The sequence below is a fragment of the Mesoplodon bidens genome (genome assembly GCF_964165515.1).
Source record: "Mesoplodon bidens genome assembly, chromosome: 1".
Taxonomy (NCBI): Eukaryota; Metazoa; Chordata; class Mammalia; order Artiodactyla; family Ziphiidae; genus Mesoplodon; species Mesoplodon bidens.
The window spans coordinates 9,779,478-9,796,846 of record NC_138176.1 but is presented as its reverse complement, the minus strand read 5'-3'; the positions used below and the strand labels follow the sequence as shown (position 1 = coordinate 9,796,846).

The 17,369-nt window shown below is 50.6% G+C and overlaps 1 protein-coding gene across 1 annotated transcript in view; it reads left to right on the top strand.

The window, feature by feature from the left end:
- Positions 1-10,288: 10,288 nt before the first annotated feature.
- HTRA1 (HtrA serine peptidase 1) overlaps positions 10,289-17,369 on the top strand; it is a 57,295-nt gene continuing 50,214 nt past the window's right edge. Inside the window, exon 1 of the mRNA XM_081231322.1 lies at positions 10,289-10,859. Coding sequence (XP_081087448.1) covers positions 10,304-10,859 — 556 coding nt within the window. The 5' untranslated portion in view covers positions 10,289-10,303. The remainder of the gene's footprint in view (positions 10,860-17,369) is intronic.

The following is a 17,369-nucleotide window of genomic DNA, read 5'->3' as shown; positions in this document are numbered from 1 at the left end:
TGGTTTTTTCTCCCTCCACTCCTATCAAGCTGCAGGTCTTCACGTCAGGAAGGCTAGTGTAAATGCAGGAGACTGAGTTTTCAGTCTGATTTCTAAAAGTAGTGGTTCTTCTTCTTTTTTTTTTTTTTAAAGGAATAGAAAGTCAATTTAATAACTGGGTGCTAGGCACTGAGATAGGCTTGGGCACCCAGAAACTGTCCCTAAGTAGGGGAGTCCAGCAGGAGAGAGAGAGGCAAGTGTCCATGGTGTGCGGTGATTCTATGGCAGGATGGAGAAGGGCTGTGGCTGTGAGCCCAGTGGAAAAGTACCTCGGCCGTGATTCATCACGGATAATGTGTTGCTGGTGCCCCGCCATCACCACCTGGGAGTACTGACAGTGACAGCAGAGGTCATATCAAAAATGGAACCAAGCTGAAGGGAAGAAAGTAAATGAAAATCAAGATGAAAATGTATTACTTCAATGTAGTACCTGGCTTCTGCTGCAAGTGAGCATCTCTAACTCAGCCAGTGTGCGACTCGTGTCTGCTCTGTGGCTGGCACCGTCTCACTCAATGGGCAGGCCAGGTGGCTGGTCCAGGCAGCTCCCAGTCTGCTGAAGTTGTAGGGGGGTGGCATGGGGTGAGCCATCCAAGCACAGTTTGGTTGACTAAATAAGGGCTGTGGATTAGACAAATGGAATTCCCAGTGCCACCGAATTTTGGATCTCTAAGGACATTACCCTGGTTATAGAATAACTGGATGGTTTAAACATGTGTTCACATAGCATCACTACATAGGAACAGCCTGTGGTTCTCAGCCCGGCTGCTCATTGCAGTCCCTGGAGGGCCCTGAAAACTAGACACCAGGGATGCTCAACCACACCCCCTAGAGGGGTTTTTAAGAACAGTTTTATTGAGTAATAATTCAAATAGCATACAATTCACCATAGAAAAGTGTAGAGTTCAGTGGGTTTTAGTATATTCACAGACATGTGCGACCATCACCACAGTCAATTTTTAAATATCTTCAAAATGAAGCCCTGCATGCTTTAGCCATTACCTGTCTATCCCCTCATCCTCCCCACAGCCCTAAGCAGCAAGGAATCTACTTTCTGTCTCTGTAGATTTCCCTGTTCTAGACCTTTCATACGAACAGAAGCATATAATACATAGTCTTTTGTGACTGGCTTCCTTCACTTAGGGCAATCCATCTTCAGGTAATCCCAAGAAAGATCTTGTGAATCTTTCACAAGGATTATCCATGTTGTAGCATGTATCAGAACTTCATTCTTTTAATGGCTGAATAATATTCTATTATATGGACATGGCACATCAATTGGACATTTGGGTTATTTCCATCTTTTGGTTATTATGAATAAAGCTGCTTTGAACATTCATGTACAAGTTTCTGTGTGGATATATGCTTTTGTTTCTCTTGGGTATATACCTAGGAGTGGAACTGCTGGTAACTCTGTTTAATTATTTGAGCAACAGCCAGACTCTTTTTCAAAGCGGCTGCAGCAACTTCCATTCCCACCAGCAGTGTATGAGGGTTCCCATCTCTCCACATCCTTGCCTTCTCTTGGTCTCACCTGGCTTTTTGATTCTAGTCACCCTACTGAACGTGAAGTGGCATCTCAATTTGGTGTTGATTTGTTGGTGACTAACAATGTTCAGAATTTTTCACGGGCTTGCTGGTGCTTATTGTTTTTCCTTAAAAAAAGTTTTTTTGAAATAATTTTAGGTTTAGAGAAAAATTGCAAAAATAGGACAAAACTCTTATTTACCCTTAGCCCAGATTCCCCAAGTGTTAACCACATGTGCTTAATCATTCTCTATTTCTGAAACATTTAAGACTAAGTTGCAGACATGAAGCTTCTTTACTTCTAAATATTTCAGTGTGTATTTTCTTAAACAAAACAAAAACAAAAACCAACTTTCCCTTTTGCAACCACAGTAAAATGATCAAAACCAAAAAATCAACACAGACTCAATACTATCGGTTACTAAATTTATCCAAGTTTTGCCAAATTCCTGGGTACCGGCATTTTTTTTTAAAGCTCCCCAGGTGATTCTATTGGACAACAGGGATCTCTGTCACCTCCTCTCGCCGAGGAGGACCACTAAAGCCAGGGAGGAGAATGTCCTCAGGTCATTAACGATTTAGGAGAGAGTTTTCAGGGTACCCATCCTCTGAGGCACCTTTGTGTGACACGGGAAAAGACGCCTCTCCCAGAGCTGACCCAGATGGGCAGCCGGCTGGCGAGCTAACAGCGTCCCACCCCCTGCACCTAGCACACGGCGCATTCTCCATCCAGGACTGGCTGTGGCCACGGAGGAGGGGGTGGGGGAGAGAGGCCAGCCTCCTGAGGGCCTGGGACAGCCACTCTGTTCTGCTTAGTTGGAGGCGTGCCCTTCATTTCTGCCCTTGGCGAGTCTGCGCTTGACATTTGAGTGGGGAGGAAAGGGAGCTGACCGCAGGCAGAGCGGCAGACTCTTTCTTTGTGGCACAAGGTGAGCCCAGCTGCTAAAATCCTAGCTGAACTCTACTTACCATACGCTCTTCTCTCCTGCCAGAACCCTCCCTCTACTTCCCTATCCCTCAGGCCCGCTCCCACCCTGGTCCTGGTGGTCTCTCTAACACACAAATCTGACCACATCCCATTCCGGATTGAAAGCCCATCCGTAGATGAAGCCCGAATTCCTCCATCCTCCATAAATGGGAGCAGTGGCCGTCTCTGCTCTGGTCTTCCCTGCCTTTGTTTAAGGTCTACAAACCAGAAACTCCCGGCGTGTGGAGCTCAGCTATCTGAGTTTTTAGCAGCCGTCCAGGAGCTTCTGAGGCACGCTCAGGTTTGAGACCCCCTGGCCTAGTAGCTATGGTCACAGGAAGGTCCAGGCAGGACCAGCCCTTCTCTGGTTCAAGTTATTCAAAGCACACATTCTTTACAGCTGGTGAATCAAGAATATTGACAAATGTTTCCAATGAACCTATTCTGTGCCAGACAAAGGAAACAGGAAGATGGCCTGGGTGGGAGAACGTGACTGGGTGACGGGAATCCCAAAGCCCCTGGGAGGCCATCTGGGTGGCCCCTTGAACTGGTGGCAGGGCTTGGGGTTATACTGAGGGGAGCAGAGACCTCAGCTGTCAGTGACTTCTGGTCCAGGTTTTTAGAGCAGACATGGAGAAAGCTGCCTAATTCTTTTATATTCTCACAGCTTTACACATTGGTTCCCATTGGTTTAAGGATTAAAAAAAAAAGTAAAAGAAAAAACACTTGGTGGTATATGTAAGAAGACAATTCAAGTTTGTAGAAGAAGAATCTGGGCCTTCTAGGTCAAGTTGGTTTAAACTTTGATTTCCAAGCACCTTAGAGATCCTATTGATAAATAAACAGTGAAGGCTTTTTTTTTTTTTTTTTTTGCGGTATGTGGGCCTCTCACCGTTGTGGCCTCTCCCGTCGTGGAGCACAGGCTCCGGATGCGCAGGCTCGGCGCCCATGGCTCACGGGCCCAGCCGCTCCGCGGCATGTGGGATCTTCCTGGACTGGGGCATGAACCCGTGTCCCCTGCATCGGCAGGCGGACTCTCAAACACTGCGCCACCAGGGAAGCCCTAGTGAATGCTTTTTAACGCTTATAGAACTCTGGCAGTTTGAGGATACTTTAGTGTCTATATAACTAGGTGGTGAGATAACTCAAAGGTTGAAGCCCCCCCTCCCTTTTAAAAAGTCTTTTTACGAGTACCTTTAAAATTCTGGCTCATAATTTCCTTGAGTCAAAGTTGAACAATCTTTCCTAAAAGACAGCATGTTCTATATGTGAACTTTTTCCCATATAGGTGAAGGGGTCACATATGGATCACATATGGGTGAAAGGGGTCAAAATGTACAAACTTCCAGCTATAAAATAAATAAGTCCTGGGGATGTAATGTACAGCATGGTGTCTACAGTTAATAGTATTGTATTACATATTTAAAAGTTGCTAAGAGAATAAATCTTAAAAGTTCTTATCACAGGAAGAAATTTTTGTAACTATCCATGAGGATGGACAGATGTTAACTGGACTTACTGTGGCCGTCAGTTCATAACATACACAAATACCGAATCATTATGTTGTACACCTGAAACGAATATAATGTTATATGTCAATAACACCTCAGTAAAAATGCATGCATCCAAACCAAAACCTGTTTGCGCTAATACGTGCAAATCAACAGATACACAATGAACCATCAGAATGACTGAGAGTGGGATGGAGGTGGAGAGATGGACATGTGAATAAAAGAAAATAAATACATACATAAAACAAGGGAGGGGCCTTGAATGGAAAAATATAAAAAGTATGATTTACTCAATCCTGTGCACCGAGGTCCAAAATAAATATATCAATAAAAATATGAAATATCCACATTCTAAAAAAACCTCTTAAATGTTAAAAGATATTTTCTTAAAAAAACAAACAAACAAAAAACCCTTTTCTGAAGGCAGAGTTTTTTTTGTTTTTTTATTTTTTTTCCAATAAGTGCTTTTTCCAACTGATTTCTGAATGATATTTTCCAGGGTTCCTTTTGTGACTAACCCAAGGGGGTAGCAGGATGCTCCCTTCTCTACCTAAAGATGACATCATCAAACCACCACCAACAGGGTTTGCATTTCGGTTTGTTTTCTGTGACGTGGTGCTGGTTTGTGTTGACTCATCCAAGCTCCTTAGTAAGGCATATGAACTTCCACAGTCTTGCCCCAAGCTCCCTTCCCATGCTTATTTCCTACCTGTCTAGACAAAATGGGCTCCTCGTTGCTCTTTAAACAGCCTTGTCTTGGTTCTGTGCCTTTAAACATACTCCTTGTGCCTACTTGCAAATGTCACTTCCTCCATGAAGCCGTTTCCAATGTGGCCAGGAGAGTTAATCACACAGAACTGGGAGAAGACAGAGTGACCTGGGTACCAAATCTCACCTCTAACACTCACAACCTCGATAAGTTATGGATTTGTCCAAGTCTCAGTTTCCTTATTTCAAAAGCAAGGTTGTGATAATAACACCTACATTACAGGGTTGTTGTCAAGCTTGTATATTTAAACTGCTGGGAATCTGCTGATGATCAATAAATGCTTGTTCCCTCCCTCTCCTCAAAAAGAAAAAAAGAAAAAAAGGGGCTTCCCTGGTGGGGCAGTGGTTGAGAGTCCGCCTGCCGATGCAGGGGACACAGGTTTGTGCCCCGGTCCGGGAAGATCCCACATGGCACAGAGCGGCTGGGCCCGTGAGCCATGGCCGCTGAGCCTGCGCGTCCGGAGCCTGTGCTCCGCAGCGGGAGAGGCCACAACAGTGAGAGGCCTGCGTATGGCAAAAAAAAAAAAAAAAAAAAAAAAAACGGGAACAATCTTGCCTAGAAGGCGGCATGCTCTACATGTGACCTTGTTCAGCTTTTCATGCAGCTCGTGAATAACAGAAAATCGACAAGCTGTCATTCATTACAATCTGGTGCCTGCCTGTGGGTCTATTTGAAATTGTGTCTGTCTGATATTTGGTCACTGAGAGTGGAGAAAACTGGTCACGCACCTTGCACTTTTAGTTTTCTAAAGCAAATATACTGGAACGAGCTAATTAGTGCAAACGTGGACCGTTGGTCTTCTGCAGTTGATTTAGGCGACAGGTTACTCTAAATTAACGAAAGGTCTTAATTAGAGATCTTGAGGGCTTGAAAGGAAACAGAGCAATAGCCAGGTCTGGGATTGTTTTCTGGGGGGGGGGGTTCTTCTTTAATTAATAGCCATGAATATTTTGTGACTTGATATTAGAAATCCTAATATTCCTAAAGCGCTTCAGAAGTTCTCCAGAATATTTTAGACATCCATACCGTTCGCACTATTTCTGAAGGAGGGGTTTGCACTAAATAAGTCATTGCTGAAATGAATTAACTATTACAAAGCTAATGGAATCTCTTTGCTTCTTATCTTATTGGGTTATGCTAACTGCATCTTCAATATAATTCAAAGTTCTCCTTCACCTAAAATCGAATAATGTATCTATAGTTTTAAATGTCTGTTACTGAATCCACTTTTTTTTTTTTTCAGTCTACCATCCATATGCAGCAGGGTGATTTTGCCAAAACACAGCTCCTTAAAAGCCTAGTGGAACTTTCAGCATCAGTGAAAGCCCAACTTCCTTAGGCGGACAGCTGGAGCCCTTCTCAACCTGGCCCCTACTCCAGCTGCCTCTCCTGCCCACGGGGACCCCTTTCCTGCCTGTAGCCACACTAGAATTTTCCCAACTAGGCGCACTCGTAATATCACGCCCCCTCCCACCCCCGTGGACGATGTGCTTCCTGCTGTTCCCCGTCCCTCAAGATGGAGCTCTGTTAGCACCTTTCTAACGTCCCAATTTTCCCCTCACGGAAGTCCTTCAACCCCCCTGCATTTGTTTTCTTGTCCCTCTCTCTCCTGAGGAACAGGCACTAGTTTCCTGCGCCTCACGGAGTGCGTTCACGTGGCTGTTTACACCTAAATGAATTAAAATGAAAGACGAGTAAAATTCAGTTCCTCACTGGCACTTGCCGCATTTCAAAAGCTCAGCAGCCACATTTAGTTGATGGCGACCATCTGGGGCAGCACAAGTAGAGAGCCTTTCCATCACGGCAGGAAATTCTAGACTTTGAGCTCCTGCGGGGCAGGGGCTCCATTATTCCACACCGCATCTCCGGTGGGCAGTAGAGTGGCCACCACATGGCAGATGCTCAAGAAGTTTCTCCTGAACCAAACCTAGCCGATCGGACGTGAGACTGTCTTCAGAGAAGCAGGACCAGGGTGTGCCTGTTGTCACAGGAGGTCACCACCTTCTGACGGTGGGGTGGCGGGAGGTGATGGGAGCGTGCCTGGTACTCAGAGGGAAGGGAGCCCAAACCAGCTCAGAGGTGGCATGTGCCAGCCAGGGTTCTGTTACTACGGAGAGAGTGAGAATGGGCGCTATGGGGGAACTCAGGATACCTGCTGCCCTGGGACCAGAGAGCAGCCTGGTTTGAGGGCATTTTGGGGGAGAGCATGGGGCATGAAGTCTGGACTTCATGTGACTGTGATTGAGAGACCAGGAAGTTAGGGGGTAGGGGACTGACAAGACTTTAGGAAGAGTCAAAAGTATTACCACTGCTCCCTAGCTTCTGGTCCTGCGGATGAGGAAAGGCAGTAGGGCCCTCACCACTCTGGGTCCTTCATGCGCTTGGGAGACCCCGTGGGAGATCTTTCTCCTTCTGAGAAGCACAGCCATGGTTCCACTTCAGAAGCCGCATTTCCAAACCCAGGCTTTGGCAGCCATGGTGTTTCATTGTTCATTCTTCATGAATAGACTTGATTTTGTTCAAAATGAAAGCTTACATGCTGCAAATCTGGCCTGCAGAGGGGATGGCAGGGAACTCGCCTGTGTGGCATCAGAACTGCCCCCTTTTCTCTGGAAAAATCCTCTCTAGGAATCTGGGCCAAGACCTGGTGAGTGAGAAATGACTTTTCATGATGTATTCAAAAAATTCATCTTTTAAGAAACTGTCTTTATAAGTGGCAGCTGAGGAGGAAGAAATAAAAGAGAGAAAGAGTAACCCTCTCAGTTCAAAAGCATTATTTCTAGATATGGAGGTGCTGGGACAAAGGTAAGGTCAATGTTGGGCCCCTGAGGCCAGGTTTCACCTGATTTATTCTGTGTTCTTCCACACGTGCCCTCTCATGGACACACATGGCACACACACAACACCCTCCCACGTGGACGGTTCAGGGCCCCCATAATCCTTTCAGTGGGACTTTAATTTTCTAACTCAGAGTCCGTGGACTTGTTGGGGCCCCTGGATCAAGCTGTCGCCTTGGCGATCCGCATTATCCTCAGAGCAGGGGGATGATCGTGATACGATCATGGCCTTTCTAAAACCTTGGGCATTTCCAATTCTGCTTCTCAGGTTCTGCTCGGTCTTCCATTCCTCCCTCAATTGACTCCTCCTGAGGAAACCACCAGCATGGCTTCCAACAGCAGGGAGGTGCTTTCTTCCTTCCCTAGTAGTACAGCCCTGTGGCCTATGTGGCTTGCATTTCTGATCATCACAGTTACAAACACCTTTTCTAGGTTGTGAACCATCACAGGAGTGGTTCCATTGTCAAAAACGCTCTTAGGTTAGTTACCCCAGGGAGACCCGTTGTCACGGCCATTTTCCTGGTGAAGGTCCCTGAGGTCCTTAAGCAACTTACAGAAAGCACAGAATTAAGGGCCAGAAGTGGGATTTTGAATCCAAGCCCATCAGATGACATGGCTCCTGCCTGCTTCACTAGGTCACACTAACTCACACTGGAGGGGAGGAAGGGCGCTTCAGGTAGAGAGGAGAGCATGAGCAAAGGCAGAGGAACCTTAAACAGGAAGGTATGCTCCAGGAAATGCAAGTTATTCAACTCTGGGGGAGCAAAGTGTGTGTGGTGGGGGGATGGAGTGGAGAACGGGGTGCGAGCGTGATGGGGACTCAGTGGGACCCTCAGGGACTTATTCTCTGACAAGAAGGGACCTCGGATAAGTTGTGGTCATGTTTTGTTTTGAATCATCTAGTTCACTCTGCGGTCTGGTCACTTGGCTGGAGGGTGGAGGATGGGAACTTGCAGGCACAGACCGTTTAGAAGGTGCTCTGGCTCCATCGCTCTTAACTTGTGGTGTGACCTGGGGAGTCACTTACCCTTTCTGGCCTTCAGTTTTCTCATCTGTAAAATACAAGTATTGGATGAAAAGGAGTTTTCACCAATTTATCCACACCGCAGGCCCTGTTTATCTCATCTGCTCACTGGCCTGCAGCGGGGAGAGTCTTTTTATTTCCTGATGGACTTTTCTAATTATTCCTCTCCTGCACCCCGCCCAACTCCTTTTTGGGTAATCACAGCCAGTCAGGCACTCAGGGCCTCTAATCAGCAGAGGTATCACCCTCCTTTGGTATCCAGGGCTGAGTGAATTCTGAGTGAAGGCCTCCCTTCCCACAAGAACGAGGTTCTGGCTTTAGGAAATACTGCCATGGGGTCTAGGGACACAGGCTGGGGACCAAGACATCTTTGTCATGCCCCGGGTTCCTGCACCTCCTGCTTCCGGGCTCTTGGTCCCAGGGACCCCTCTGGACCGTGGACGCTAACATGCCTCACATTTGGGAGGTGCTTTGAGCGGGGGTTACACATATTTGGATTTTACGTTTAAACTATTTTTGTTGGAAAAGTACCACGTGCTCAAGGGAACAACCCAAACACAGAAGAATAGTGAAAAGTCGCTAAGCCCCCCCTAAGGCCCGTGCCCACCCGCCCTTGGGAGCCTCTGCCCGGCTGGCCGGGCCCAGGGCTGCGTGAGCCCGCCTCTTACAGGGTCCTCCGGCTCAAGCTCTGCCCACCTGCCGACCTGGCACTGCCAGGGCACGGGGACCCATCTCAGGGTCGCCCCTGCTCCTCCTGACGACGCCTAGACTGGCGTCTGTCCCAAATGACCCACCGAAGACTCTCACGTGGGAGATCAAAGGCGAGCTCTTTTATTTACTAACAACGTTTTGAGAGAATCACGCATGCGGTGAAAAATTCAAACAGTACGACGCCCCTCTCCCACCCAAGACTCCCCCCACCCCGCGCGTTAGCAGCTTCTCGCTTCTCCTTCAGGAGCTATTCTGTGCATGTACAAGCACGCATCCTACCCATAACAACTTTTGAAAACAATCTGACTCGAACGATTATATTCTAATTACTTATGCCCTTTGCTTTTTTCACTTAACCGTGGATCTGGGAGCTGGCTTTCTGCCAGCCCCGCGGGCCCCGCCTTCTTCGTAGGGCTGCACAGGGTCCACAGTCCCGGTCGCGCGTGCCGAGCACGGGGGTCAGTTCCAGAGAGGTGCTCGTCCTCCTCCTCTAGAGCGCGTGACCGGGGCCGGCGGTGCCACCGCCCGGGGTCTGGGCAACGGCCCCTCCCGCGGCCGGGGCGGGTCCCCAACTCGGCAATTTGCGGGAACTTTCCCGGGCGCTCGCGCGCCGGGCCACCACAGGTTCCCCCGTGCAGAGCCTCTTTTTAGTTTTAAGGTCACGAACCGCGGCGAAGGAAGCCGCGGGAGGCGGATACGTGGGAAGCGGACACCGGGAAACGGGGCCCCGCGAGCCGGCGGGCCGACCCGCGAGCCGCCCCGCCCGCGCCCACGAGCCCCGCCGTGCCCCGGCGCGCCCGCCCTGCCCCCGCCGCGGGCGGTCCCCGGTCCAGCCGCCCGCCCGCCCTCCCGCCATCCGGCCGGCCCCCCTCCCGGGTGCAGTGCCCGTCCCCAAGGCAGCTCGTCACCGCCGCGAGGCCAATGGGCTGGGCCGCGCGGCCGCGCGCGCTCGCGCCCGCTGGCCCCGAGTCCCTCCCGTGCTCTCCCCGGCGCCGCACTCCTGCCCTCGCCCAGCCCGCCGCCGCCGTCGGAGCCGCCATGCAGCCCCCGCGCGCCCCGTTCCTCCCGCCGCTGCTGCTGCTGCTGCTGCTCGCGGCGCCAGGCGCAGCCGGGTGTCCCGAGCGCTGCGAGCCCGCGCGCTGCGCTCCGCCGCCGGCACACTGCGAGGGCGGCCGCGTCCGCGACGCGTGCGGCTGCTGCGAGGTGTGCGGCGCGCCCGAGGGGGCCGAGTGCGGCCTGCAGGAGGGCCCGTGCGGCGAAGGGCTGCAGTGCGTGGTGCCCTTCGGCGTGCCCGCCTCGGCCACGGTGCGGCGGCGCGCGCAGGCCGGCCTCTGCGTGTGCGCCAGCAGCGAGCCGGTGTGCGGCAGCGACGCCACTACCTACGCCAACCTGTGCCGGCTGCGCGCCGCCAGCCGCCGCTCTGAGAGGCTGCACCGGCCGCCGGTCATCGTCCTGCAGCGCGGCGCCTGCGGCCAAGGTACCTGTGCTCCGGGGAGCTCCCCGCTCTCCGCCTCCCGGCCCCGACCTGCCCCCGCGGGACGGACGGGCCGGCAGAGGGGCAGCGAAGCTTGGCGGGGTATTCCGGGCGCCCACTGGCCGGGAGAGGCGGGCACCCGCCCCCGCGGTGCCAGCGTTGCGCGGGCTCCGTCGGAACCGAGCTTTGCGCCTAGCCCAGGGTCTGTTCCGCGCGCGGCGGGTCCTGGACGTGCTCTGTCCAGAAGCCCGGAGCCAGGGTGACGGGGCATCCCGCCCGCTGGTCGGCTGCTGGGTGCCCCGCGGGGAACCACACCGCGCCAGGGCCTGGGGGACAAACAAGACAGGAATGTGGGCATAAAGAGAGTTGAGAGGTTCGGGGCTGAAAAAGGTGCCTTGTGCTGCGTGAGTCTGAGGCTTTGGGACCACCGGGTCTAACTTCTGTAGCTTTCCCTTCTTTCTCTGCATCTGCCCCCATCCCCCTTTAAAATTAACCATGCATTCATTTTTATTTCGGATACTGTCGTTGAAAACATTGCCTTTTTATTTGAAAGGGACGGTGTTGCCCGTCAGGCTCCGCAGTTTCCCCAGATGACCTCCCCGCCCCCCCACCCCCATCCCCCCGCCGCCCTGGCCAGGCACCAGTTTAGGCGGTGCAGCGGCGTTGCTGCCGCCTTGCTTCCCGTGTTTTGAGCCAACCCTACAAAAATGAAAGTGGTTCTTTTTGAACAAGCTGAATGTGGTTTTGGATCACAAAAAATGCAGACGCAGGGTTGAGGGGAGAGGGTTAGGGATGAGGGAGAAGGGTACCCTCTCCCTCCTTAAGCATCTTTTCTCTATCATCAAGACCCATCCTGGCAGGGGAGGTGGTGGTGATGGGGCAAAGGGTGGAGCAATCGTCTAACTCTCTCGCGGGACCTTCCAGAGGGATGCTTCTCGTCTCCAGTCAGAGAGACCATGTGGAAAAACAATACGGAGTTCAGCTCCGGCCACTTCAGCGGTGTGGGGATGGGCCAGCCCTGCTTGGCAGTGCACTTGGTTGCAGCCACACGGTGCCTCTTCACCGCGGGCAGTGCGTGGAAAGGGAAAGAGGGGAGCCCAGCGCAAGGGGCTGCTCTAGGTTTTCTCTGTAGGAAAACGGTCCAGCACTAGGGCCTGGCACAGGTTGGCCGACACAGAGAGGAAGGTGCCAGAGCAGTGTAGGTGAAACGGAGATTGTGTGTTCCGCCAGCATGGGAGCAGGGAGCCAGCCTCCGCGCTCAGGAAACAGCCTAATTAGAGGGTGGAGGAGAGATATTCCAGAGAGAAGTGAACCTGCAGAGTCTGAGGTCTGGGCATGACAACACGTGCGTATTGGGTGCCCACTCTGTGCCCCAGTCCGTGTGCCTGGTGTGTTACACGTGTGACTGCACTCGGCCTTCACAGCCTCGAGAGGAGGGAGCCTTTGCTGTCATTCCCATTTTACAGGTGGAGGAACTGAGGTTGAATTACTTGCCCAAGGCCACTCAGCTGGAATTTGAACCCGGACAGCCTTACTCAGAAGCAACCCAGTGCTTAACCCCAAGCCTGGGGAAGGGAGGTCAGGCTGCGTAAAGGAAGTTTGGGGAGGGCCTGAAGTGCATCCCACGTGGAGTGCGGGGGTCAGGCTGAGCCAAGTCTTGTTTGGTGAATAGATTGGTGTGGCTGGGGATGCTTGGGGTGGGGGGCATCAGGGGTGACCCAGGCTGGTGGTGCAGAGCCCCAGGGCCAAAGTGTTCTCAGATTTTCTCGAGCCAGGGCAGCTCAAAACAAAAAAACCAAACACTAACCAAAAAAACCTGGGTAGGACAAAGCTAGCAGTAGAATGCCGAACACGCCAGGGCACGGAGTTCGGGCTAGTGCAATAGTTTGGGTGTGAGGTGATGAGTATAAAAAAAGTACATTGAAAAAAAAAAAGCACATTGTGTGTTTTTGTCAAAAACAAGCCAGCTGTTACTGTTTGTAGTCTCGCTGCACAGGGTCCTGAGTAACTGGCAGTATTCAAGCACCGAATTTATTGCCAGCGAGGTGGAGTCACTGAGTAAGTTTCAGGTCATTAATAGTCACCGTGTGTGGGGAGGGAAACAGGTCCTCTCCCACTGGCTGTCAGGCCCTCAGCGGGCTCCCAGGAGAACCAGCGAGGGGACAGCCACAGAAGGATGAGCGTGGTGGCCCAGAACGGAGGGAGAGACAGAGGGTGCGAGCTGTTCTCCTCTGTCCGTCTTTCTTTCTGCAAATATTTACTGAGCTCTACGGTGCATCCGGCACTGTGTGTGTGTGTGTGTGTGTGTGTCTGCCTGGCACATAGGAGGCACCTGGCAGATGCGTGGGGGCATGTTGAATGAATAAATGAACGAAGGAAGAAACCAGAGGTGCTGGAGATACACGGCCACCCAGTCTTTCCTCAACGGAAGGTTTCACTTTTGCCGCCCTTCTCCCCCCATCTAGCATTCCGCCCTTGACTTCCTGGACGTACCTCTGAGGACAGGAGCCTGGGAGCCAAGACTTCATTCAGTCGAAGCCCTGCCCACAAGCAGGTCACCTGATGTCATTGTTAAATGCTGTGCATTGGCCGCCTGTCCAGCTGGGAGGCTTGGCAAGAGCACTCTTTTAGCTGGAGTGCCCATGCGAGGCCTTTTGGAGGAGGCGCTGTCGTACTGGAGGCCTGGATCGGCTCCCCGATTCACGAGATCGCGAAGAGGGTTTGTCTGGAGCGGAGGGCACGGGCAAGGGAGGTAGGACAGGCTGGCGAGCAGCATTTGGGAGCCACAGTGGATCTTTGGATGGCGGAACGTGCCACCATTCGAAAGAAAGCCCTTTTATTTGTAAGCTTCGCAAAGACTTCAGAGAGGGTCTCTAATCATGGTTCTGGAAATGAAGGCAAATCATCTATTTCAGAAATCAGTGCTGCTGTCAGGGTTTGGATGGGAAAGTGTCCAGTTATACCAGAGATCAAAAGAGCTGTCGTCTTCCACCAGGGGCAGCTTGGATTGGCTTAAAGCAAAAACTCTATACTGGTCAGGGGATTACGAAAAAAGAAAGGAATTGCAATTACTAATAGTCTGATAATAAGGGCTAACATATACTTCGTGCTTATTCTGTGCCAGGCCTGTGTTAACCCATTTGATCCTCCTAACAACCCTATAAGGGGCGTGCTGTAGTCCTCCCCGGGTTACAGCTGGGAGATAGAGTCACAGAGCAGTACCTTGCCCAGGACTTGAACCCGTGCATCTGGTCCACAGCCCATTCATAAGCACTCTGTGCTGTTGACAGAGAAACCGAGATTATAAGCCAACCCCAGCTAAGCCGAAGCTAATAGCTGGAATAAACAGAGCTCCAGATGGCCGTGGCCTTAAGATGAAACAGAAACAAAGGACACGTCACAGTTCTCGCTCCGCAGGCACAGGGGTCTGAGGACATGGTTGCCCCCAGTTGCCATCAAGGCAGCCCCTGCTGAAGAAAAACCAAAAAAGCAGAAGCAGCTGTAGCAGAGATGCATCCAAACCAGAGCCCCAGGCCCCAAACTGCCCTTGGGCAGAGAAAGGCTCCTCCGGATTCCCAGACGCTGCAAAAAACTAGCCAGGATGTGTAGCAGATTTCTGCCAAAAAAAGGACAGGAAGCCAGAAAAGAGGCCTGAAAAAGCCTCCTCAAGCATCAGAAGCCTAGTCCTTTTCTCCTCCTGGTACACTCTCGAGGAAAGCTACCCCCCCCCCCCCAAAAAAAAAAAAACCCAGCAGCCCCGAGCCCAGAGGTCTCTAAGCCCAGGAACTCCTCGTCCTGGTCTCACCCCAGGCCTGACAAGGGAGGGCTTCTGAAGGTGCAGGCTGGCCATGCATTCCTGGTGAAGAACCACCACTGGCTTAGATGTCTTTTGAATCGTTTGTAAGGCTTTGCTCACTCTGGTTGGTTATCTTCTTTTGTTCTCAGTTGGTTTTGCTAAAGAGTTAAAATATTAAGGTTTCATAAAATTAGTAAGCCAAGTGTATAGAAGCCAAGCGTCTGAGTAACTTCGTTCCATCCAGAGGAGCTGTAAATAGATTGCATTAGCACTTAAAATAACTGCATTCAGTAAGTGATTATGGCGGGGACCATGAGCTAACTGTGGTCAGACGTCCGGCAGCCTCGGGACTGAAGGGCTGGATTCTGAGTCCATTTGGAGTTGTGTGATCCTGGATGCCGTTCCGTGCCTTGGATTGAGAAATCAGACTTTCCATGAGCTTATATTTCAAGTGAATAAATAGCGATGGTGAGGCTTAATTTGAAGAAGAAATCAAGCTTGGCAGTGGGTGAGGGTTCCTTGGAAGGCTAGCTGGGGTGGAGGGACTGACAGGCCGAGACTGCCTGTGACCCTGCTAGGCTGTTAGCTGACCAGGTGACCAGCTCCCGAGCCCTCAGAGCCTCAACAGTGAGGGATTGGACCAGGTGATCTCTGAGGGCTCTTCCAGCTGGAATGGTGTGTGATTCTTGTAAGAAAGCTAGTCTCTGAAGAATTGTGGTAACCTCATCCTTGTTTTAAAGCCTGGGCTGGCTTCTTTAAGAGTTATTTCTTTTTCTTAAGTTACTGATGGTTAAAGCCAGCATTCGAGTTGAATGCCTGTGGCCCACTTGGGTCTGGTTGCCTCGTACTGCAGCTTTGTGCTGTCTGCTGCAAGTCCCCAGATGACCACTGTGGTGACATGCCCAGCCCCAGGAGGTGAGCTCCACTGAACCTGGTGGCCCTTGCTGTTTCCCAGGGGCTCCGAGGCTGGGCTTCATGTGTCCTCTGGAGTGAGATCCCTCCTGCGCCCTTTCTCCTTCCTTCCCCATCTTCTCTGCTGTTAACAAAAAGAGGGAAAATTAATGTCAGCAGAGAACATGAGAAATGTAGCCACCCCAAATGGCCCCCCTTGAAGAGGCATGTCTGTTGCTGCTGGAAGGGCAGAGTTCAGCTTTTGGAATTAGTGACATGAGTTCTATTTCTAAGTTCATTCAGAGCATTTATTGAACACCTTCTATGTACATGAGTTCTATTTCTAAGTTCATTCAGAGCTTTTATTGAACACCTTCTATGTACTTAGAAGGTCCAGATAGAAGGAATCAGAGGTGAGAAAGGCTGGGTAGCCCATGATCTCAAGCAGTTCGTAGTAGGTCATATCACACCAGCTTAAGGAGTCAGATCACCACTTTCTAAAAGGATGACTTCTCGTATGTGACTTAAACTCTCTAAGTTTCAGTTTCCTCATCAGTAAAATCATTATAAAAATAATGGTGCATACATACCTATGTCATAGGATTGTTGAAAGATGGAAACACCTCATTATATGAACTTAGTGCTTAGAACTGTGCCCAGTGCATTACTAGAACTGGGTCAGTGTTAGCTATAATAATAAGCATCATCATCATAATCATCATCATCATCATCGTCAAGGAGTCCGCTCAGTAGAGGAAGCGCTGTAATGATGTCTCCCTGGGGATAAGGTGCGTGAGTGGCTTAAAGAAGGTGTCACAGAGAAGGAGGGTGATGCGGGACCTGTGTCCTGGAGGCTGACTTGGGGTTTGCCAACAAATATGTTAGAAAAGCTTCTCTGGGCAGAGAGACTCAAGACACCACGTTGCCTGTTGTCACCCTCTGAAACCCCCAGGCGTTGTCTGTACCATCTGAGAAGTGTGTGACTTCTCTTGATTGAAGAGCTGCATGCCTGGAATGCCTGGGATTTTACAAATGTCATCTCATTGACCCTCCTTAGAGTATGTGACACACAGGAGAGAGCAGTGTATAGCAGCCCCAAGACCTTCTTGAATGATGCTTGGTTTGTTTTCCATGCTTTGGGAATTCCTCACAAGGAAAGATTTGTCACATCTTAAGAAAAAAAAAAAAGTTTGGGAGCCCACGGATACCCTATTATTTTCCATTCCTAGGACAAATTGTCAAGTCAGTGTGTTCTGTACAAGCAGCCCTCCACAGCGTCATGTGACTGCAGCTGGTCCCTCACCGGGGGATAATCATGCTTCCTCGGGCACATGGTGGTTTCAGGTGGTTTCATGGTGGCGTGTTGTTGTGGTTGGAATTTTTGATAATTTTCAAATTTGAATAAGCCCTGTCTTAATGAGTCAGAGCCTTGTGCAATATTTTCAAACCTCAGGAAACATCTTTTTCATTAGTTGTGCAATCAAATCTCAAGGAGAAGACGGTAGGCCTGTCTGCCTGATAAACTTTTATTTTATTTTATTTTATTTTATTATTTTTTTCTGAGAGTTTGGTGAGATTTGTGGTAGACTTCCCTTTCACATAGTCTCGGGCGAGATTTTACTAGATCATCCAACAGTTGAGTCATCTCACACCCCAGGACTAGGAGAGCTCTCTCTTTGGTGCCAGTATTCCAAGTGGCATCCCTGCTCGGTGGGGATGGATGGACACAGAGGCTTCTGCCAGTTGGGGTTGTCCAGGCCAATGGCTGCCAACTGGATACAGAGGAGGGAAGGCTCAACGTTCAGCAGTCACATCTTGTTTTCGCT